The sequence below is a fragment of the Carassius carassius genome, chromosome 17 (assembly GCF_963082965.1).
Source record: "Carassius carassius chromosome 17, fCarCar2.1, whole genome shotgun sequence".
Lineage (NCBI taxonomy): Eukaryota > Metazoa > Chordata > Actinopteri > Cypriniformes > Cyprinidae > Carassius > Carassius carassius.
In genome coordinates this window covers 27,574,797-27,600,428 of record NC_081771.1, presented here as the reverse complement: position 1 = coordinate 27,600,428, position 25,632 = coordinate 27,574,797, and the positions used below count along the sequence as shown (strand labels likewise).

The 25,632-nt window shown below is 35.3% G+C and overlaps 1 protein-coding gene across 1 annotated transcript; it reads right to left on the bottom strand.

The window, feature by feature from the left end:
* Nucleotides 1–564: 564 nt before the first annotated feature.
* On the bottom strand, nt 565–25,628 carry LOC132161481 (cyclin-dependent kinase 15). The gene is made up of 15 exons (XM_059571572.1): nt 25,506–25,628; nt 23,082–23,449; nt 17,229–17,260; nt 14,988–15,125; nt 13,597–13,691; nt 11,725–11,804; nt 11,074–11,168; nt 10,922–10,984; nt 10,715–10,838; nt 10,508–10,628; nt 8,978–9,071; nt 8,819–8,882; nt 1,654–1,702; nt 1,341–1,483; nt 565–1,110 (listed from the first exon to the last, which is right to left on the bottom strand). The coding sequence occupies exons 2-15, from the start codon at nt 23,125–23,127 to the stop codon at nt 998–1,000; spliced, it is 1,257 nt and encodes a 418-aa protein (XP_059427555.1). The 5' UTR covers nt 23,128–23,449; nt 25,506–25,628; the 3' UTR covers nt 565–997.
* Between the last annotated feature and the right edge of the window lie 4 nt (nt 25,629–25,632).

The window sequence follows — 25,632 nt, the reverse complement described above, 5'->3', positions numbered from 1 at the left end:
AAGCAGCACGTTTTGAATCTCAACATCATATACAGACATGGCTAATATGTAAAAAATGTAAAGATACAGAAACTATTAATTATGAACTTGATACAAACATAGCTAAAAACATTTCTGAACATGTTTCGACAAAGTGGCCATCAGCATAGAGGAGAAATATGAGTATGTGCTGTACAAAAACAGGTAATTTCGGGTGAGACTCTCTCCAGGTGTGTTTTATAAATGGATACAAGTCTTTTTTTCACCTGCACACTACACAATAGAGCTTTGAAAGATTAGTAAGTATATTCTTCCACATATTTTCATATCGTATTCCCAAATCATCTCTCTCGCACACTCTTCATCTCTTTTCTGTGCAAAATATACAAAAATTTAATTACGTATAAAATTAATAAGTGCATTTAATTTAAACATATTCACAATGAAAGTGTGCAGTAAACTTTCTCTGGACATCAGTTTGCTGAGAGGCAGAAAAGCAAACATATGTGATCCTTTTTCAATAAATATGATGCTATCCAACTTATTGTGCAACGCAGAAGCTATTTTCTGTGAATATGAAAGACTTCAGATTCATTCGCTGAAAGCAGTAAATGGTAAAACTATTTATGCAACAAACTGGTGTTTATGATTATGATAATAAATTTAAATAATATAACAATTACCAGTTTGCAACATCAGGATGCACCCACTCCTATAAATTACTTTAAAAAATAAGTATGATAGGGATCCCAAAATATAGAATGTATGAAATATAGCTTTGACTTGTATCATCATTATCAACCATAAAATTTGTTTTAGGTAATACTGGTCCAAATTGTAAAAAACATGAATGTTATGAAAGAGAATATATTCTTTGATAAATATATTTGATTTAGCTGATGAAGATCTGAATAAACAACATACAAACTGACCGCCATGCTGCAACAGGGTCACGTTTACTCATGCTGGTGTGGTTTTGGTTTTACAAGCACACCAACTATTTACAAAGGCGAGACTTTCACCAGCACTTGGCCAGCGGAGCAAGAGGCGATTTCATTCGTCTGCTGGGGCTGAAGATATCCCTCGCTTCCGTCTCTAACCTCACCCCCGGCACCTTAAAGATGGACACAGCTGACGGAGAAAGTGTGGAGGTTAGAGAATGAGAAACGAGACAAGAGGAAAAAGACATTTCTAAGATTGCATAATCTCTTTTGATCTTGAGTCGGCGTTGAAAAGGTTGCCAGTTTTGACAGTAACTAAGAGGGTTTTAACTTTGATCTTGTCTGTTACGGGACTGGATTAACCTTTGAAGCTGGAATTGCGTGCATTCCGCTCATATAGTGAAATTCTCCAGCACTTACTGTCCCTTAGATGCATTAACAGAGGTGGAAGAGTGTTGAAATATGGGTGCAGCAATGCATCCTGGGCTGAAATCCTGTCCTTTGGAGTCATCATCAGCATCTGCTGGGCCAGATCCTCCGTCTTATAGGGTAACTGAGCGAGTCTAAGCCAATGTACACACACACATACGGAGAGCTACGGGTCAGACATCCATTAGAAGTGGGGGTGGAGGAAGAGAGATGAAGACCGCTATACAAAAACCCTTCTGTTCCCACTCAGAGCCAAAACGCACACACATATGCACACGAGCATGCACGCATGAACTGGTCTTACCTTTTCCAGACATCTCGAAATTGCTGGGGCTTGCAGTGCAGGAACCACTCTACAGGAACACAGAGACCGCTTTTATTTAACAGACCACCAGAGCATCCAGCTCTGATCAGGAATCTTCACACAATGAGCCACGAGACTATCAATGAAAGCCTTTATCATTTACTATCACTTGTGTTGTTCCAAACCTGTATCTTCTGTAGAGCACAAAAAGAGATATTGTGCAGAATGTTCACACTGATCTCTTACATTTTAAGGGCTGTAAAGGTCACTTTTATGATGTTTTTGTCATTTTTTGGAGATGACAAACCATGGTCAATATATGCTTTTGATTCAAGGATTCAACGCGTTTATTGTCATATAACCAGTGAGGAAAACAAGTTTCCCTGAGCAATGAAATTCACACATTGCTGTCTACAATGAATGCCATGGCATGTATACATGGAAAACAGCAGCATGAACATTCTGATGAATTGTTTTGTACAGTGTTGTTATTATTAACAAAAATTTTAAAATAGTCAAATTTAGTTAATTAAAATAATATTTTATATTTATATTTTATAAATAATAAAATGTTGCCTAAAATAAACTGAAATACTTAAATGACCAAAACAAAAATATATTTTTTTAAAGCTACACACACACACATGCGTGCGTGTATAAATACGTATATAGGTATATAGGCAAGTAACTGACACTAAGTTAGTAAAGTAAGTTACTAAAACTAAAATAAAAAGTAATATAATGACATTAAAATGAAAAAAAAATGTAATATAACAAATAAAATCTAAAAATGTTAATAAATAGCCCACTAGTATAGTAATAATATCACTGTATATATATTGTGGTGATGATATTTGTGACCCTGGACCACAAAATCATTCAGAAGAGTACATTTTTCAAAATTGAGATTCATACATTATCTCAAAGCTGAATAAATACGCTTTCTGTTGATGTATGGTTTGTTAAGATAGGACAATATTTGGCTGAGATATAACTATTTGAAAATCTGAAATCTAAGGGTGAAAAAAAAAATGTAATATTGAGAAAATCATAAAAGTTCTTAGCCATGCACATAACTAACCAAAGTTACGTTTTAAATTAAATTTTAATTAAATTTATGCATTTAGCAGACGCTTTTATCCAAAGTGACATACAGTGCATTCAGGCTAACATTTTTTACCTAACATGTGCTCCCTGGGAATCGAGCCCACAACCTTGCACTGCTAACGCAATGCTCTACCACTTGAGCCACAGGAACACATTTTGATATATTTATGGTAAAAAAAAAAAAAGACAAAAATATCTCCATGGAACATGATCTTTACATAATATCCTAATGATTTTTGGGCATAAAAGAAAAATCTATAATTTTGACCCATACAATGTATTATTGGCTATTGCTACAAATATACCCCAGAGACTTATGACTGGTTTTGTGCTCTAGAATCACATATGATATAAAGTGTTTCTTATATCGTCTTTGTCCTATTGTTTATAATTTGCATCTTAGTTCTTATTTTTAATAACAAAGATAGTATAAAAACAAAAATAATTTTTTTTATATATATATTTCATCATGAAATGTTGTGGAATGTCATATAACTGTATATAAATAATACTATAATGACTGCTTTTTGTTTGAGACAGTGAGACAGAATTTCTATTTTTGGGTAAACTACTAATTTTTTTAACATCCAAAGAAAAATTCTATCCACCAAAAAGAACCCTATAATAGTAAAAATGCTGTAAAGATGGTTTGAAGAAGCTTTTGTTATGTGTTCTTCTGTCAGTGTCTGTGGTCACGGGCCACCCGGTCATTCTTAGCTGAAACCTGAGGCCACACTTACGCTTCAGCACACCTGGATATACCTGAGAGACCACAGCGGATTCAGGTAGCTTCTCTCCAACACACAGTACACACACACAGAGCAGCCCGGGGCTTGGGTAAACCCAGATTCATGGAGTAACATCAGTTAACAATCTCCATCAGTACCCAGACACTCTAAATGAGGGCATATTTCCCAAAGCCACCTCACATTGCTCATTTGTGCACCTGTGTAATGAGCCTGCACTTTATTTCCAGGACTGCAATGGAAAGACATCAACCCCCTTCGTGCATGAGTGTGTGAAGGTGTGTGTTTGCGTCTGACTCAAAGGTGTCAAGTCAACTCACGGCCAACACAACTACTAACAGAACACCTATACACACAAAATGATTTATACTGGAAACACAGCTTCATCACAACTCTGTGAATTTGCTCTAGCCATTTTCTGTTTATATGACTGCATGTTATTAAAACGACAGGCCCTTGGCAACAAGTTTACACCCACACACTGCCAAGCACACACGCAGTGCATACAGATGACGGTGTCTATGTGTCGTTCTAATTCAAAATGTATGGGTACATGTGTATTTAATGGATGTTTAAAAATAACAGATAAATCTCCAAGACTCTAAAAAATCAGCATGTGCAGGAAAAGTTCACTACCGAAATGACAATTCTGTCATTATTTACTTATGACTTAAAAAATTTACATGGAAGAAACATGATATTTTGGAGCAAAATACAACTTATCTTTTACAACACAAACATAAGCAATTTTCATGGGAATGTGCAAGACTTACATGATTTATGAGCTCCTATATATGGAATGATATTGCGGACTTTATTCAAAAGGAATTGCAAATAGTATTTGCAATTGCGTTTTCAATTTGTGGACGCATAAAATGTGACATAATCCAAACGCAAATGCAAATCGTGCATTACCGTTTTCATTTTCGATTAAGTGAACGCACAGTGTCTGCCAAATTTAAAATGGAAATGCAAAGTCCGTTTGCAATTGTGTTTCCCATATCTTACGAGCTATGAGCCTGTCATATTTAAATAGCAATATTAATTACCACATTTGCCTTTTCACTCTCTCTGCACTGTGCATGTAAACTGCCAAAACTCAAATGGAATCGCAATACCTTTTGCATTTGAATTTCCAACGTCTACACGGAAACCTGTCAATCAAGTGACAGGGGTGGGGCCATTTTATTGGGCGTGTTTGCATTGGGAAGTGACGCCACTCACAGTCAACGGTAATAAATAATTATTAATTAATTTGTGTGGATTTTTTCATCTAAATACTTAATAACCAATAAGATTAAGGATGTGTCTTACAAATTACTTCATCTTTTCTATCCTGTGAAGCTTTAAAAAAGATGTTTCCTGCAATTGACACCTTATGCTCTTTTTGTGGTGCTGAACACGAATCCATTTCTCATCTCTTCTGGGAATGCACATATACAAGTCTGTTCTAGTAGAATTTTTGTATCTTCGATCGTACTAAAATGTACCATGTTTTTACTAGGGTAAATATGAGTTAACGACAGTGTTTATAATTAAGCCACAGTAGCCACAAATGTACAGTTGTCTGAGACGTTATGAAATGTTCTTTAACATCATGAACCATAAAATGTAGTCAGTGTTCTGCTATTGTTTATTTTCATAATAGGTAAACACAGGCCACAAGTTAACACGGTCACATTTCCTTGATTCAGCAGCTGCACGATGTAAAGCCGAGAGTCCTGTCTTGAATCTAGAGATCTGGTGCTGATTCAGTGTAACTTGGTAGCTCAGTGGTTAGTGACTGTCATCTTTCACGGCATACCATCTTTTAGCGCGTGTTCGAAACCCGGGCCAACACAGACGTTCTTTATTTTTTTGTTTATCCTACTAACTTCAGCCGCCAAACGGGCGATCATACAGTGAGGAAAATTGCAGTAGTCAAGGCGAGCTGACATGTTATCAAGTACGCTGCTGTTTGCAGAATTACCGGACCTGCGTCCTCGCAGACATCACACTCTGAATGCACAAAGTCTGAACTACTGACGATGCAAGTCCGAAATCAGCGTACTTTGTATTGAGAAACGCACGCAGACCTACGTCACCAGTCTATTTGCCTAATCTTCCGGGTGTTACGGTTTAACTGGTTACTGTGTTATCTGGTGACCAACTTTCTGGTTCTGGTCTCCGCTGCAGATGTGCTGGAACGACGGCAGCAGACTCGGCGATTCTGAAAGCACAAACTGACGTGATATTAAGTGTTAATAAACGCAAACTTGCTGATTGCATGATTCAGATATTCTAGTTATTGATTACAAGTTATTTGTATGATCGCCCGTTTGGCAGCTGAAGTTAGTAGGATAAACAAAAAAATAAAGAACGTCTGTGTTGGCCCGGGTTTCGAACACGCGCTAAAAGATGGTATGCCATGAAAGATGACAGTCACTAACCACTGAGCTACCAAGTTACACTGAATCAGCACCAGATCTCTAGATTCAAGACAGGACTCTCGGCTTTACATCGTGCAGCTGCTGAATCAAGGAAATGTGACCGTGTTAACTTGTGGCCTGTGTTTACCTATTATGAAAATAAACAATAGCAGAACACCGACTACATTTTATGGTTCATGATGTTAAAGAACATTTCATTACGTCTCAGACAACTGTACGTTTGTGGCTACTGTGGCTTAATTATAAACACTATCGTTAACTCATATTTACCCTAGTAAAAACATGGTACATTTTAGTACGATCGAAGATACAAAAAATTCTACTAGAACAGACTTGTATATGTGCATTCCCAGAAGAGATGAGAAATGGATTCGTGTTCAGCACCACAAAAAGAGCATAAGGTGTCAATAGCAGGAAACATCTTTTTTAAAGCTTCACAGGATAGAAAAGATGAAGTAATTTGTAAGACACATCCTTAATCTTATTGGTTATTAAGTATTTAGATGATAAAGTCCACACAAATTAATTAATAATTGTTTATTACCGTCGACTGTGAGTGGCGTCACTTCCCAATGCAAACACGCCCAATAAAATGGCCCCACCCCTGTCACTTGATTGACAGGTTTCCGTGTAGACGTTGGAAATTCAAATGCAAAAGGTATTGCGATTCCATTGGAGTTTTGGCAGTTTACATGCACATTGCAGAGAGAGTGAAAAGGCAAATGTGGTAATTAATATTGCTATTTAAATATGACAGGCTCATAGCTCGTAAGATATGGGAAACACAATTGCAAACGGACTTTGCATTTCCATTTTAAATTTGGCAGACACTGTGCATTCACTTAATCAAAAATGAAAACGGTAATGCGCGATTTGCATTTGCGTTTGGATTATGTCACATTTTATGCGTCCACAAATTGAAAACGCAATTGCAAATACTATTTGCAATTCCTTTTGAATAAAGTCCGCAATATCATTCCATACCTATAGGTAAACAACTTGGCAAATAACAAAGCGCAGTTAAAAATAATAATAATTAAAAATACTGAGAAAATTAAGCAAATTAAACAAATAAAGTTCTTAGCAATACATATTACTAATCAAAAATTAAGTTTTGATATATTTACGGTAGGAAACTTGCAAAATAATTCCATGGAACATAATCTTTACTTAATATCCTAATGAATTTTGGCATAAAAGAAAAATCGATAATTTTGACCCATACAATGTTTTTTGGCTATTGCTACAAATACTGTATACCCCCAGGGACTTAAGACTGCTTTTGTAGTCCAGGGTCACATATTATAACTAAAACACCAAAAGAAAATTGAATTTTATTTAAAAAATTATAATCCACATGTAAAACTATGTGCAGCACATTTTGCTGAGGACAGCTTCCTCAATCTCAATCAGATTAATGCCGGATTCGCACAAAGATTATTCTTGAAAGATGGAGCAGTTCCCTCTTTGTCTGGAGAAGGCGTTGTTTATGGACCACAACCGGTAAGTGTATTTTATTATTTAGGTTGGTGCTGTCGAATCACAACACAGGAACCGCTGGCATAATGAGAACTCGTTACTTATTTCTGAAGGAGGGACTTTATAGAACGAGGAAGTCATCAGCCCGTTTTTATGACAGTGAAAACAGCGGTATACAGATAGGTGAATTGTGTGAAAAATACTGTGTTTTTTTACACGTGAAACATGAACACATGTTATATTGCACACTGTAAACACAATCAAGGCTTTAAAAAAGCACAAAAAACGGGACCTTTAAGGATTAACCTTATGTGACAACAGTGGCAAATGCAATCTAAAAAAAAATTTAAAAAATTGTTATACAGTATATTCAGTATCTACAAATAAAACATATCTACCAATATGGTACCAAGATGTGGTTTTTATTCCTCAAAACTATGGTTCTCAAACGGGGTCTTAGTTAACTTCAAGGAGGCCCAAGATGACTTTAAAATAATTTAAAATAAGATAAAACGAGCATTAAAATATGCTACACCAGAAAAAAAAATCAAGATATTCTTTACCTTAATTCCCAATTATTTTTTTCCCTCTTTTAACCAGGGTTGCCAAAGTCTTGGAAAACCTGAATACATGAGGTAGCCTTATTTTAAAAGTGTAATTTTTTTAGACCTTCAAATTAAAAATTGAATACAATCTCCATTTGTATTTTTATAATTCATATACATTTTTTCTAGTTTCAAGATCTAACCTTTTCTATCAGATAGAAATTGAGTAAAAACATTTTTAAATCGTGAACAATTGGAAAAGTCATGGGGCCTTTGAATGTTGTTGTCATCATTGAGAAGTCTTGGGAGTCCAAATGTTTGAGAACCACTGCCCGAAAAGGAACCATAAAAGCTGCCTGTATGATTTGCGGCTATATTTAAAATCTTTAGAGACCATATGAGATGATGAGGCATGCAAGAATCAATGGCTTTGATGAATTGCATGATGCATCTGCATTTGGCAAGTCTAAATACGTGCATGTGTGAATGACATTTGAAAGATATGATTTAGGGAAAGATTATCAATGAATAACATCCTAATTCAAAACATATTTTGTGTCCCATAGAAGGAAGTAAGTCATACAATTTTGGAACAACATGAGAGTTAATGATGACAGAATTCCAATTTTAGGGGAACTAACCCTTTAAGAACATATTTCTTCTTGACCTAACCGCCAAAAATTACTAAAAAAAAAACATAATTTTTAAAAATAATTTATTCAATTTAAATTAAATTATTCCTTTGACTTAAACAAACCAGTTAATTTAGATTTTCACACATTAAGTACATTTTAATGAAACTAACTCAGACGCATGCAATTAATGAGTGAGACAGAAGAAAGAAGGATTTTGCACACACCTGGTTTATAGTTTGGCAGATCACTGACACCTGGCCAGCTCTCCTCGGTCGGCACCCCGATGACCTCAGAAGGAAAGAAGAGGAGAGATATATAATGAGGAGAGCAGGATAGAAGAGAAATCTCACACAATTCTAGTACATTCTCACAAACAGACTCACAGCCCAGATCTTCAGCAGCTGCTCAAAGACATCAGCTACTCCAGGAAACGCTGGTGACCCCTGTAGCATCTCGATAAAAATGCAGCCAGCTCCCCTAAACATCAACATATATAAAAATCTCACAGACCAGGGCTGCAGCAGACAGGTGGGGGGACCAAAACTGAGTGTTGGGTAATAACTGATTTTCATTTCAGCTGCAACATGCCATTTTAATACGCAATAGATTCTCAAAATTAATCCATTTGTTTAATTCATCCATTTTGAGGAAATTATGTAAAGAATTTGGTTTCTGAAGTGGTAAAATATATAAATCCAAAAGTTTTGTGAAGAAATATGTAAATGTTTATCATGTGTCAATAAATTACAGTACAGGATGAACACTAAGGATGTTTCTACTCATTCAGATTTTCCCAATTTGGTTCCAAATCTTCACAAAAAAAAAAAAATTAGCTATTGTCTATTACTGTTTTCATTTTGTTTGACCCATGTAAACTAGTTTTATAATAAATAATGTTAGATAAAGATGAGTAAATTACTAGCAATAGCACTAATAAGTAAAATAAACCAAAATGTAAGAAATATTTATTTGTAACAAATATTTAAATAGACTTTGGAAGGGCATTTGACCTTTGCCGATGATCTTTCGTTTCTTAATGAACATTCATTTCTTAATTATTTGGTTTCAACGTATTTGCTGATATTCAGTGTTTTATAATTTACCTTTGTGTAAGTTATTTGTTATTTTATATTATGCCTATAGCATGGTGTATTTGTATTCGTTTTGTTAATAAATTAAACATTCCATGTTTAATGTGAGTTTGTCGTATTGTTTTGTTGTTGTCCATTCAATCAATTGACGCTGAATCACCGCTAATTCGAATGCACACAGGCATTTACAAGCTATTTAAAACCAAAAAAAAGAAAACTATAACAAACTACCTCATTGTCATAACCTTGAGTACATTATATTTGACACACTTTAAGCTCTTTTATTTTCCAAATGTAATAGGATTACTCCAACGAACTGTTCAGTTTGTAAAGCCTTCAATACGAATACGTGTATCATTACACCCCTAATATAAACATATAAATACACAGAAACACATATTATGTGAACACAAACATTTATTTTGGATGCAAGTTATCATGATTAATTGATTTGACTGCACTATTATTTTTTCTTTTGTTCTTTAATTAACATTAATTACACAGACAATAGTAGCTATATTAAGTGGCTGTCACTTTAAGACCAAATGCACAGACATGCACACATCTTACTATTTTTAACTATTTACAAACTATTTTTGTAACTCTATACAACATGCAAATTGACTTCTCTTTCTCATCATCTTGCGCTTGAAAAGTTTCAAATAATATGAATACTTAAACCGATAAGTTGAATGGGGAAATTTTCAAATTGCTGACATTTAGGAATTGCGTCTGTTGCTCTCACTATTATGAATCTTTCTAAGAAGAATGCATATGTTTGCACATGTGTGTGTGTGTGTGTGTGTGTGTACAAGGACTCACCAGATGTCCAGGGCTGTGGAGTAATCAGTGGAGCCCATGAGAACATCTGGCGGGCGGTACCATAAAGTCACGACCTCGGCTGAGTATGTTTGGCATGGTATGGACTTAGATCGGGCCAGACCTAAAGGAATAAGAGGCCCACCATGGTTTAGAATGCATGATAGAGCATATTAGTAAGCATGTTAGTGTTTGCATAAGTGAAACTACCAAAATCTGCTAATTTGAGCTCCCCCAAATAACTGATGAGCAAATTCTGAGGTTTGAGGTCTCGATGCAGAATTCTTCTGCTGTGAATGTAAGACAATCCTCGCAGCAACTGAAACATAAAGAGCTGAAGAAGCAGACTGAGCGTGAGAAAGTCGGCTCATTATTACTTACCTTGTGTATTTTTAACACAGTCATGTGTTTGTTTACCCTAATGTTGTACGAGTGAAGTCCGCCAGGATGCTGAATCATGTATTGAGCCAAATCTGTTTGCTGAGAGGGAAAGAGATGCTAAATTTGACTAACAGATAGTCAAAAGAAACAAAATAAACTTGGACGGTGATTGCCAGCACCAGACTCACCACATACTCAAAGACAAAGGTGAGAGACTCTCGCGTGTGGATGATATCATGAAGCAAGACGATGTTGGCATGTTTAAGGCCCTTTAACAAGGACGCTGGGAATAATCACAAAAACTTTTATATGTATAATGTATTTTTCCATTAAAAATACATTAAAAAAAACTAATATAGTAAAATATTATTAAAAATTTCTAATTTTCTGTATATTTTTCAGTATCCATTACTCTAGTCTTCAATGTCACATGATTCTTCAGAAATCGTTCTAATGCTGATATGGTGCACAAGAAACATATTATCAAGACTGGTTTTTCAAGGTTAAAAAAAACAAAACAGAATTTATTCGAAATAGAAATCGTTTGTATTAAATATGTCTTTGCTGTTATTTTTTGTAAATTAAATGTGTCTGTGCTGAATAAAAGTATTTCTTTAAAATAAAACAATTCTGATCCCAAACTTTTGAGCAGTAGTTTGTCAGAACATAGAAATATAACATATAAAAATAAAAAATATGAACATAAGTAAAAACAATTTGTTAATGCACAATTCCACTATTCATATTTTAATGACATATATCTGATTAACAATACCCCACATCCCTTTGTGTGTGTATAAGCACTGTGTGTGTGTGTGTGTGTTGTGGTGTTGCAGTACCTTCTCTAATAGCTGTGAACGGAATTCCTTCCTCAGTTTTCATGTGAATCACCTTTAAAGCCACAAGATGACCGTTTATCCTGTCACAAACACAGAGAACCCAAACATGCATCAGAAAACAGTTTACCTGACCTCTGCTTTCTGGAGAATAACACCATCACAAGCTCTCTTTTTAAAGACATTATGCAATCAAATTTGGAGTTTTGACTATTGACTATATGGTTATTTACAGTGTTGGGGGGTAATGCATTACAAGTAACATGAGTTACGTGAGTTACGTAAGTTAACGTAATCAGAATACTTTTTTCAAGTAACTAGTAAAGTAATTCATTACTTTTTAATTTACAAGAGAATATCTGAGTTACTTTTTCAAATAAGTAACGCCAGTTACTTTTTTTCTCCCCATTTATTGATTGAAATCTTCCCTGTCCCCATGCTGTGAGAAATCGGGAGTAAGATGTTACTTTAGTTCTAGAATAAATGTGAACATGCATTAATTCATCTCACTGACACACACACGAAAATAAAAAAATACAAATATCTTTTAAATTCCAAATTTAATTTTCCTCAAAATTAATAAAAACAATTAAATGTAACTCAGAATATGACTCAAAGCTGCAATAATTAAATGTTAAATAATACAAATATCCTTTATATATCTATTCCCATTTTATTAACCAATTTGTTACTGAGCTTCGATTGTCCAATTCAACTATACTATTAAGCAAAAATTACACAAGATTTATTAATTGCTTAAGAGTGTTGAACTTTTTCTGTGTTCTACTGTACAGATGCAAATTTACATTTCCTTCAGGCTTTTTGGTGTGAAAGGGCTTTTACATTTGCCAAAAACAGAACTTTTTATATTAGAAGCAAACAAGCAAGCCCAGCCCAGATTTAAAAAGTAACGCAAAAGTAACATAACGCATTACTCTCAATAAAAAGTAACTAAGTAACGTTATTAGTTACTTTTTTAGGATACGCAATATTGTAATGCATTACTTTTAAAAGTAACTTTCCCCAACACTGGTTATTTATATACTAGTTTATTCCTGACAAATTTAACATGTAGAATATACACTTTTAAAACGAAAAGTCTTTCTCTTCTATTTATTTATTTATTTATTTTTAATATGAAGAGATTGCCCCCTTGATCAAACAACACCTGCCTAGGACTAGCAATAGCACATAGCAAATCATAATTCATGTCTGTAAATTAAAGCATATTGGCTATTTAAAACTAAGGGGCAAGCCCTTTGATGTTTCCTACCCTACTTCCTGTTTCAATAGGAAATAATGCAACACAATTTTATTGATCTGGTGGTGTTTAGTAGTGGTTAAATTTATGATGCCATTAATGGAAACTAAATTCACTCGCTGTGGATATTCCAAAATATTTTAAGTTTAAGTTGGGTAACATTGTTCCTTTAACCACAAAAATAAGCAAAAAAATGTTACTTTATGTAAGGTTTTCATTCCTAAGATAGCTGCACAGAGATGTATGGGAACTGTTTCTTATTACAAAAAATTGGTTGTTGTACAACAACATCAAACTGCCTCTCAGTATAAGCCTCAGGCAGGTATCCGTATGTTGCAGGATGACCTTATAAAATGAATCCATGTAAAACAAGCTGCCATAGAAGAACTCAAGTAATGCCTACAGGGAGGTAATGAAAGGAATCATTTGCTGTCTGTTATACAGAAGAACAAAGCCACAGGGTGGTGTATCTGAATAATGTGCTAGCTAACTACTGCCATAAAACATTCATCTTGCTTCAATGAATAAATGTCTCCCTATTGGCAACATCTAAGTGGGTTCTATGAATAACACTGTTTTGAGTGTGTCTATGAGTATCGCATATGACTACTAACCTGCTAATTCCTTTGTACACTGTGGCATATGTGCCCTCGCCAAGTTTTTCAAGATTTAGATAAGATGTTGCATTCCCAAACTGCAGACCAGTTTTCTGTGAATAAAATACACAGGCAGTTATTTTGCCAGCCAAGCAACTGCCTTTAAAACAAATGACTGGTAGTTATTATAGACCTCTTTGGTGTAGGCGCCATACATTTTTAACTGAAAGCAGCAAATAGCAAATAGAAATAGCAATTCCAAAGTAAAAAAAAAAAATCTGCAAGCCAAACATGGTGCTTCCACTTACAAAGTGAGACAGCTGAGAAAATATAGCATAAAAGTATTTGACCCTGTAAATAAATAAATAAAAATAGTCAGAAAAATGTATTTTTAAGGAACATTTCATTGTACATTCAGACAAATATATATATATATATATATATATATATATATATATATATATATATATATATAGTTTGAAAATATTTGATAGATCCGCTTTTTATGGCTCATATTACAGTATGATATCTTTAGAATAAAATGCTCATAATTTCAAACTGAGCCAAAATATTTTATTTTGTGCAGATGCAATGGCCAAAAAGTAAGATGAAATTCTGTAAATCTTTAGAATAGTGTAACAAACTACAAAAAGAAAAAGCATATAAATATCATTTGTCATTCTATATCTCTCAATAATATGTCTTGGTGAGATGATATCTAAATCCTCAATTTTATGATCAAAGCTCTTTTATTGTGGGGGGCAAAACCTATAACGCAATGCAATACAGTGATGATTGAGAAATGTATGAGTAAACATCCCTGAAAATCTGTTGTCTCATATTTTATACATACATTTTAACTACTAGGAATTCGTACTCTGCATTTAACCCATCCAAAGTGCACACACACACACACACACATACACACACACATACACACACACACCGTGAACACACACCCAGAGCAGCAGCCAGCCATTTATGCTGTGAAGCCCGGGAAGCAGTTGGGGGTTCGGTGTCTTGCTCAAGGGCACCCCAGTTGTGGTATTGAGGGTGGAGAGACCCTACACCTACAATTCCTGCCAGCCTGAGACTCAAACTTGCAACCTTTGGATTATGAGTCAGAATCTCTAACCATTAGGACACATCTTCCCAAGATGGATATTTAAAAATTATACTAAAAGGCCTTTTATTTGCTAAAAAAGTGTAAACTACCAATCAGGCTTATAGGGTTAATATTACTTTATGTAAAAAATAATATGACAAATTTACAGCCTATAATAAGTCATGTATTGTAAATAGTTACTGTTAAAAGTAACTTTCCTGTGCACTGTTTGTTTTATCTCTGTATCTTTATCTATGACTGAACCTCTTGTTGTGTGTCTGAGTTGTATCTGTGTGTTGCTCACCCACTGGAACTCTTGCTGGAAGCTCTTTCCTCCCATAGGATCGCTGTTACTGCGACCCCTCTGAACTCTGAGCCGCCGCACCTGCAGCGTGTGAAACCAGTGCGGCTGTGGTTTCTCCACCCCGTCCAGCTCTCCCAGCTGAAAGCAGACACAGAAACACACCGGGATGGTTTGCTCTATATCAGATACAGTGTGTGAGGTTATTACACCTTGTTTCGCTGATACAGCCATCCTACTGTATCCATCACACCTGTCTGTGACAGAATATTTTTCTTTAAAATAAATGCTGTTTTTTTTTACTTTTTATTTGTCAGTAAATCCTGAACTATTAACAACAGCACACAAAGCTGTAAAGCAGATGATGTCACAATGTCCTGACAGAAAAGTCTCTTTTAGCTCTAATTTTCCCTATTTTTGTCTTCTTGCCTAAATTCTGTTCATTTGAGTGATTTCATCGCACACAGGGACAGCTGACACTCTCAGAATAGCATCTGGAGTTCTCTAGAAATATACTGTAACCAGATTATTATATCTTCAGATCATCTGGATCTTAAACTTTACATTCGACTCTTGATACTTTCTTGGAAATGACAAAAGAACACTAAAATAGTTAGAAATGCTAAAAAGGTTCAACCAAGTTCAAAGTTCAAAGAGACCCTTATGATACAGTATTCAAAACCAGACTTATTTCATTACAAAGTTAGAGGCATTTTAATGAGACATGCTTCTGTAACGTTAGAAAAAGTCAGTAATTGTAATTCAGCACTATAAGACATCATCATATAGCAGTGTTTGATGTCAAACTCTCTCTCTCACACAAACATACACACACACACACACATACAAGCACACCCATCTGACCTCAGCAACTGGGAGGGAGGACACACTCCAAGTTTTTGATGGTTTTTATTGCGTTTTCATTGCTTTCTTTATCTCTTCCACTCTCATCTCAAACATTTCCTCTTTTTCTTCCCTTCTGACTTCATTTCTTTTATCTCCACAACACCAACAACATCTCCTCAAGCTCAAAGACACCCAGACCCGCATTCTCCACAGGAAATCCTCCATCTCCAAATCTTCTCTCTCACTCACTCTCAATTTCTCTGATTAAGCTGTATGACTCATATGACTTGCATGAGAAAGTGTGTGTGTGTGTGTGTGTGTGTGTGTGTCTGCAGGCCTGGTCTTATGACTCCATGTCCCATCCATAAGAACTAAACACAAACAGCTATGTTGTATTTGCTAAGGGCAACAAATACATCCATTCAACTGCAGGAGAGAAAAGCATGATGGGACGGACATTGAGAAATGGTGATTAGAGAAATTAGAGAACAATAGAGAATAAAAGAATGTAAATGAGAGAGAATTCATAGTACTGTGCAGTATTATGGCAGTTTTCAGACTTAATAAAGATGTTTCTCATCAGACTGAGGTGAATTGGTGTATAATGCTATTCATACAATATGTTGGACAATGGCTGTTCTTAGATAGATAGATGTGTGTTGACATGTATGTTTTCACATGGTCTGGTGAGTCTGGTCATTACTTGTAGACTACAGGGGTTGCTGGAGTGTAACTATAGAGAGAGAGAGCTTGATGGATGTTTTTTCTGTTCTTTATTGTCTCTGGCTATCTGGACTCTGTGTCCAGATGGGACATGCTCAATTGAGCCTGGAATAAGACACCAATTACTGATAGGAGGACAGAATGTTGTGTGCTGAGGTGCTGTCTCTATTTAAGAAAATACTAGCTTATTATTTACCTTTTCTGTGCCCTACATACTGTATACTGCAAAATTGAATGTAAAACAACATGTTGTCATGTTCATCGAAATACAAAGTGTTATTGTGCACCAGCTTGGACATAGATATCTTGACTCTGTTTTATTCTGCATATTTTAGCAAATATAGTGGGTTACCTGTGTATTCTGTACCTAAAGAAAATATTCATTTTATGTACATACTATACATTGTGGAACAAGTAAGAACAGGATGTCATTCCAAACACTGCTTCGCTTTCTTTTTCCCCAGTAGAGGGCAGTGCTGCATACTTTTTCCTCAACTGGTTTTTTTTGCCTTTCCTCTCTCTCTCTCTCTCTCTCTCTCTCTCTCACTCCCATTATGGGGTAGTGCTGTATTTCTCACTTCCGCCTCCAGCTGTCATCTGTCCTGTCTCTGTGGGTGGAGGGATGTTTGTTTTTGCTTATAATATGTTGTGCAATGTCATGTCAAATGTTCTTACCTCCTCATAGCCCAGATGTCTTTGTTTTAACCCTGTAAAACACAAAAGAGCAGTTAAGATGGACCACTTTAAATGTCCAGATACATAGGGTTTGCTGCAGTACACTTCACATGTGAGAAATGGTTTGATTGTTCCTGATGGTTTCATAAAGATATTTAAACAACTTTACAAAAGAAAGGACTCTGTTTAATAACATTTCATATAATAACTATATATATAATATGATTAAATATCATCTAAATATAATCTAAATTAAATTAAATATTTAACAGAAATAAATAAATAAATAAATAAATGAATCAAATTTAATATATGCATTAAATACATAATTAAAAAAATTAAATACATAAATTAAATAAACATTATAATAATATTACATATTTAATCATATTGACTCTCATTTAATAAAACTGATAATATTAAAATATAGTATTCACAGCAAAATGCTTCATGTGTGATAAATGGCTTTTGATGTGTTTGTAATGGTTTTATAATGATATTTATAAGAACTTTTTATAGGAAAAGCACTTGGATACAGTGAAAAATGAAAGCAATCCTACTACTATTATGTCAAATGACAGAGAGAGAGAGAGAGAGAAAGAAAGAAAGAGAGAGAGAGAGAGAGAGAGTATGGTTATCAAGTCATATATACAGTACAAAATCAATAGTATAGTTATGGATGTGTTACAGATATTAATTACAGATGTAATTACATGTAGTATTTTTCAAAAAACAAGTAAAAACGCAAATATATCTAAATATAAAAATGTAACACATATATGTACACACGTGCACTATATTAAATTATTAATATTAGTTCATACAGTAGTAGTTAAAGACTATACCAAATATGTAAATTAAGTACAATACAAATATAATATACAATAATCATGACTATAATTATATTGAATATACACTTTTTATTTAATAAATGAAAAAGCTTTATAGACCAAGAATGAAGAACACATAATACACCATAATTCTGAGTAACTGTGTGTGTGTGTGTGTGTGTGTGTGTATGTGTGTGTGTGTGGTTTGATACAGCCGGTACAAGGTGAGTCACGCTCAGTGTTTAAGCTCCTGATGGGAGAGGCGAGCAGGAGCTGGTGGTTGTGTACAGGGGCTCTGAGATTTACCCTTCACCTTCATTTAAATTTTAGCAGCAAATACAAGACTAAACGGGATCGGAGAGAGAGAAACGGACAACCAGAGGAAGAGAAAGATCCCACAATCAGCTATTAAAATCCATTTTGGCTGAAAAGTGTCTTTAAGAGGCGGAGTGCCTCTGCTCTGTAATGCGTTATTAGATGTTTTCTGACAGTCACTCAAAATGAAACGAACTCAGTTTAGGCAAAAGATACAGGGAATATAAAAATGAGCCAGTCTTCGTAAGTTTTAAGTCTCGGTGTGACTCCAGGAAGACAGTTCTGACCTAAAACTGTCCAGTACCTTTTACCACATCAAATACTATCCAGAACTTCTCTGTTAAGAGGAAAGTTTTTTAAAAGAACTGTTCTTTAACACTAGAATGATAAATCCCACTGCAGAGATGGCTGCGGTTTTCTGAAAGACTAATACCCAAGTAGTTATTATGATTGTGATATACAAAGGATTTCATTAAAGGCTCCTGCTAAAGTTGATTGCATTAATGTTGATATAACTATATCCCGTTAGATGATTGAATTACAAAAGCCCTGTAAGTTGACCCAGAAGACTGCATGTCTCTGTTGGATCGTTCCAGATCTAATTTACTAAAATCTCTTTTTGGCACGGCTGCAGGTGTCACTCCGAGGAACTCTGCTACCATCAAATTAGGGTCGTCCTTGACAGGGAAGAACGGTCATCATCCGGATGACCAGTCACCATGAACCAAAACCTGCTATGATTCTAGCACATTGTATGGAGTCTGCTTCACATCAAGCATCTAATCAAAAATGTATCTATTAGGAATACATGCCAAGGAAAGGAATAGTTCACTCAAAAATGAAATTTGATGAAAATTGACTCACCCTCAAGCCATCCAAAATGTAATTTGTTTGTTCATCAGAAAATAGAAATTTTGCATTACATCACTTGCTCGCCAATGGATCTCTGCAGGGAATGGGTGCCGTCAGAATGAGAGTCCAGACAGCTGATAAAAACATCATGGTACCGTATTTTCCGGACTATAAGTCGCACTTTTTTTTCATAGTTTGGTTGGTCCTGCGACTTATAGTCAGGTGTGACTTATTTATCAAAATTAATTTGACATGAACCAAGAGAAATGAACTAAGAGAAAACATTACCGTCTACAGCCGCCAGAGGGCGCTCTATGCAGCACAGTGCTCCTGTAGTCTACCACTGAGCAGTATAGAGTGCCCTCTCGCGGCTGTAGACGCTAATGTTTTCTCTTGGTTCTTGGGTCTAAATAAATGCGACTTATAGTCCAGTGCGACTTATATATGTTTTTTCCCTCATCATGGCGTATTTTTGGACTGATGCGACTTATATAGAAAAATACGGGTATATATGGGTATATTATCAATGGAAACAAATGTAAATAATGGATTTATAACAAGCACACAGCTTTTTGCTTCATGTTGACTACTTGTGGATGTATTAATCAGCTGTTTGGACTCTCATTCTGACGGCACCTGTTCACTGCAGAGGATCCACTGGTGAGCATGTGATGTATGGGTAAGTTTCTAGAAACCTGTTCTGATGGAGAAAAACTCATCTTAATGTTGGACAGGCTGAAGGAGAGTACATTTTCAGGCAATTAATTGTTTTGGTTAAAAAAGTATATGCATTTCTTATGCACAAATGTTATTGAAAAGTATGCCTCATATATTATAAAATGTCAATCACACAGGTTACACGGTGAAGAGTATATTTTTGTTTGTCCTTGTGTGTCGACCAGTGATCTCTGCTGTCTCTGTGTGTTTCTCCTTCCCCCCGAGCATTTTTTCCCTTCTCTCTGTCTGACTGCACAGATATTTATGAGTCAGGATAAGGGAGGGCTAAGAGAGCTCATAACTCATGTTCAGATGCATCACTGCTTCCCGTTCTCTGTTTTCATCCTCTCATCCATCTCTACACTCCACTCTTTCTGTCTCTGCACCAGTATCTTTCCTTATTCCATCAAGATCGTTCCCTCCTTCATCACCGCTTGACATTCTTTCTTACTGTTCTACATTCTCTTGCCAACTCTCCATGTTTTCCCTTGTTCTCTCTCTCTCTCTCTCGTTGCCGATCAGTATTCTGTGAGCAGTGTGTATACAGCAGTAAGTGCCGTTTAGTATGTTGCCAGCCACCCATCACTCAAAAACAGACAAGTGCAGTGATTGGTTGGATGAAGGCCAAGAAACTCTGATAAATCAGCTCAGGTAAACCAGTCAAGTTCAAGACCACAATAAATGTCTGTCAGCTTTGAGACCATCCATAAGCTAGGGTATTCAGAAATGTGGATTTAAAAACATAGGCTTTCTCTTCTGGGAAAACAGACCAAAAATACTGATCATCTCTTTAGCAGAGGAACATACAAATATATAACTAATTTCTGTCCAGAAGTGTTCTCTAGATTGAAATTGAGAATTACCCTCCTGCCTCTGATTAGCCAAAGCAACAATCAAATCAAAATTTTTACATTTTAAATATTAAAAAAGTGACAAACCTTTTGATATAACCCACCCCAACTTCCTGTTTCAACAGGAAATATGTCAACACAGGATTCTATCAAGTCATTTAATGGAGTCTTAAAACCAGACCATAATTATGAGAAAACAAGATACACCAAGAGAAAAAACTGGCCCAGAAAATTAAGGAAACTGATTTCACATCAAGAAATGCAAATAAACTTGCAAATAAGTGTTTTTTTAAAGATTTTACTTAGAATTAGACGATGCCAAAAAATTATTAAATGTCAAAAATGTAATAAATTAGCATATATATATATATATATATATATGTGTGTGTGTGTGTGTGTGTGTGTGTATATATATATATATATTTTTTTTTTGCATTCAGTTCTAAGAAAAATTTAGCCTTGTTGACTGCTTACAAGACACTAATGGTCTACTTTCGTAGATGGTGAGGAACTGTGCTTAAACACATGTCCAGAAATAGCCAGTGACAGATTTCCCACTAGTGCGATATACTTAAAGTCAACGACTTTCACTAGTGCCTGCTTTTTTCACACATAACACACACAGTTTTCTTCGCTCTCAGGCCTCCTGCCTCTCAAGAGATGGACACAGATGCTGTTGCAAGCTGTTTTCCTCTCACCTACAGAAACCTGCCTTTCCCTCCTCCATCACAACAAAACCTCGCTTCTGCCATGCAGTAAACCAGGGATAAAATCTTTGCTGTGTTTTGCATCCACTGTTCTGCTACAGGGATACATGGGCTATTTGTCTTCAAGTGTATACTGACAATGACATGTGCTTAGACACAACAATCTGTTGGTTTCCTTTGCTATGGTTTAGTTACATACCCTGCTGGAAAATATCTCAATGCAGCCTTAGGAAGATAAGATGGTCAGTTTTGGTTTTTCTACCAGTGTTATTTTAATATTATTTATATTTTCTCACAGTGATTTTTTTTAAATCATTTGAATTAGCTTTTATTTTTCAGATTTTATTTTTGTTATGTTATTTATTTTATTTTACTGTTTATCTAAGTTACGTTTTAGTTATTTCTTTAGTATTTAGTTTACTAGTTTTATTTAATTACTATTTGATATGATGGTCTGTTTTGGTTGTTCTACCAGTGTTATTTTAATAATATTTATTTTTTTAATAATTTAATAGCTTTTATTCGCAAGTTTTATTTTTGTTATGTGCTTCTGACATTTAATTTTTTTTTTATATTATTGTTTATTTAAGTTAAGTTTTAGTTATTTCTTTAGTATTTAGTTTACTAGTTTTATTTGATAAGATGGTCTGTTTTGTTTGTTCTACCAGTGTTATTTTAATAATATATAGATATTTTTAAATAATTTAATAGCTTTTATTTTCATATTTTATTTTTGTTATGTGCTTCTGAGATTTTTTTATATTACTGTTTATTTACGTTAAGTTTTAGTTATTTCTTTAGTATTTAGTTATTTACTCATTTCAGTTAGTAGTTTGTTATCTAATATTTACATTGCATTTTATTTCAGATTTATTTCAACTACAAAAAATGCTTTTAATAGTTTTCATTTTAGTTAATGATAATAACAATAATAATGACTTTTGTCAACTGGCCAGCCTGGGAGACTAAGAGATAAACTAGCTTAAACCAGCTCAGACCACCTTAGACTGTTTTATATATATATATATATATATATATATATATATATATATATTATATATATATAAAACAGTCTAAGGTGGTCTGAGCTGGTTTAAGCTAGTTTATCTCTTAGTCTCCCAGGCTAAGAGATAAGCTTATATATATATATATATATAAAATCAAATAGATGTCAGAAGCTGTTTCATGGACAATCAAACCATCAGATTTGAGAAGGGTTTATCATTTTTGTAGGCTAGTACCCTTTCACATTAAATTTACTCTAAGCATCAGTGTATGTTCAATTACATACAGCTGATCCAAGAAATGCATATTAGCGCAAACACAAATAATATTATCTGAAATTAACTAATTAAGCTATTTTAGGCACATATGAGAACGTGGATGTAGCCATTATATGCAACTCAGAGTACATACATGAATCAAGTTATTTACAGTTTGAGAGGCTTGGGGTTTAAGAAGATTGTTGTTTTATCTTTTTAATGATGCACTATTTCCACTTCCCACGTGATGAGACATCAACACACGTTATTAAGGACAGATTTTGATACTGATTGTATATTCTTAGGTAAAGGCACTTACCGAGACGCTGGAAAGCCTCAGAAGCTGCGTGCCGGAGGTTCTGCATGCTGTCTGCTTTTTCTGATGGATCTTGATGGAACTAGTGTTGTTATGACAGGATGCTCTCACTGTGACCTGGACATTTTGAATGTGGTACTGGACATCATCGCTCCCCCTTTCTTCAGCATGTCATTCTCCTGCTTCAGCACCCACGCTGACACAAGTTCCCTTCTCTGTCCTCTTTCCTCCAACGATTACTCTGAGCTCTCCTCCTGTCTCTCTGTACCGCTCTCTCTTTTTCTGTTGCTCTCCTGCCTCCTGCAGCTGCCACTGCCGCTTGTGTGGTAACAGGCCAATCAGAAATCTTCTGCAAACCACCATCCAATTGGCTGAAAATAAAGAGAGGCAAGGGATTGCTGGTTTGTTTTGAAAGCCTGGTGCATCTAAAACACCCAGAGGATGTAAGTGTGTGTGTCTAAGTATGTGAGAAAGAGAGCTGAGAAGAAACAGTAGTGAAAACAAATGGTATCTTAAAATTCCACTCCTCTCTCTCTAAAGAAAAAGGAATAAATTAATAAATTATTTAATTAATCGGGTTTCTGACTGATGGAACATTTTAACCATAGCAAAACAAGGTAACATTTTATTTTAAGGTGACCTTGCTTCCATGTACTTATAATAACAACTAATTATGCATTTTTGCATGCAAGTAACTTTAAGTCAAACCCTAATCCTAACCCTAACCATATAGTAAGTACATGTAGTTAGTTACTATTACTCAGTACTTAAATATATATCTACTAGGGATGGGTACCGAAACCCGGTATTAAAATGGCCCCGGGGCTAAATTATGAAAGACCGTAGTATCAGTAAGATCTGACGCTATCGGTTCTGCTTTCGGTACTGGAGGGAAAAAAATAATGTACTATGTATTTTTGCTTAATAATGTTATCGTGCATATTTTATCACACCAAACATTTATAATGTGCAGTCATATTAAGTCGTTTGCCTGTGAGATCTGCGAGATCTCTCATGCGCGCCGCGGAGGCTGACTGTCAGTCAAACACACACACAACAAGAACGAGCGCGGCGCACACACACACGCATAAGGGGCCTTTCACATATCACATCTTTTGCGCGCTCAAGTTCGTTATTTCAAATGTAGGTGCGCGGTATGCGCGCTCATAATGGAAGCGACGCGCTCCTTTTTTCCAGGCGCGTCCGCACCGCATCGAGTATAAAACATCTCAACTTTTCAGAATGCCGCAAGCGCACAGCAGGTCATGTAGCTTCCTCACCTTTTCCGTAACAACGTTGAAAGCTCAGCCAAGATGAAGGAACAGCTGATAGCTGTATGTGGATTTTTTAATTAATTTAGCAGAGCTACTGCTAGCAGTTTTTAGTGCTGCAAATCCATTTATCCATTGCTGAAATTTACGCGTCTTCATGGAGAGAGCAGGTCATGGTTGCTTAGCAACTGGAGACTCCTCAGGAGCGCAAGTGCCCGAAGACTTTGGGGGAAAAAATCAGAAAGCAGCGTGCCTAGCGTTTTCCACGCGTTTTTAGACGCGATATGTGACGACTTACAGACTGTACGAAAACTCCCGCTTAATACAAAGAGTGATGATGGCGGAGACAGTAAAACGTTCCAAAGTGTGGTTATACTTCACTAGAGTTGATGCAGACAACAGCTGGTTGTCATAAGTGCAACAACATTTTTGCATGTAAGGGCGGAAACACAAGCAATCTGTCAAAGCATCTTTCAAAAGTGCATTATGTGCAGACAGAGAAATGCAAAGTTTTCGACTGCATAACACAACACAAAGTAACACAACACAAAGTACCGAAAAGAATACCGTTAAAGTACAGGACCGTTAAGCAGTATCGGTAAGAGTAGTAATACCTTAATGATACCCATCCCTAATATCTACACTGTAACAAATAAAGTGTAACCCAAAACAAATAGACAAATATAATACTATACATAGCAAATCTCAACTGCTTTATTGTTTATATCTTCCAAAGTGTAAACTAGCCTATATAGTGGCCCAGTGATATATTTAAAGTTGAATTTGCTTGAAGTTGAAATGTATTAGTTGAATACATTTTACTTTATTCGCATATAAAACAAATCTAATAAAATGATTTGTACTACTGTATATATATAGTTGAATAAAATTATGTTTATATATAAATATATATATATAAATCCTAATTAACTATTAGGATATTTAGGATAATCATGATCGCAGAATAAATCCTGTCAGGATGACATGGTGATTTTTTTATTATTATCATTTTACTTGTAATTTCGCTTATTGCGTTCGCCTAGAAAATAGTCTAACGTTACGGCAAGGCCAGCATTTACTATCATTAAGCTACAATTCAATAATTTAGAGTTTATATGGACAAGTAGCCTAAGTTAAACTAATATATTTAGCTTACCGGCTCAACATTTCTACCAACCAACTCATCTCTCCTCTTCTACCTGCCCCCAGTAGAAAAAGCGAAAGCATAAATACTCTTTCGTGTTTGTCCCTACTGATTCTCCGTCCGTTGAAGCGCTCACAAC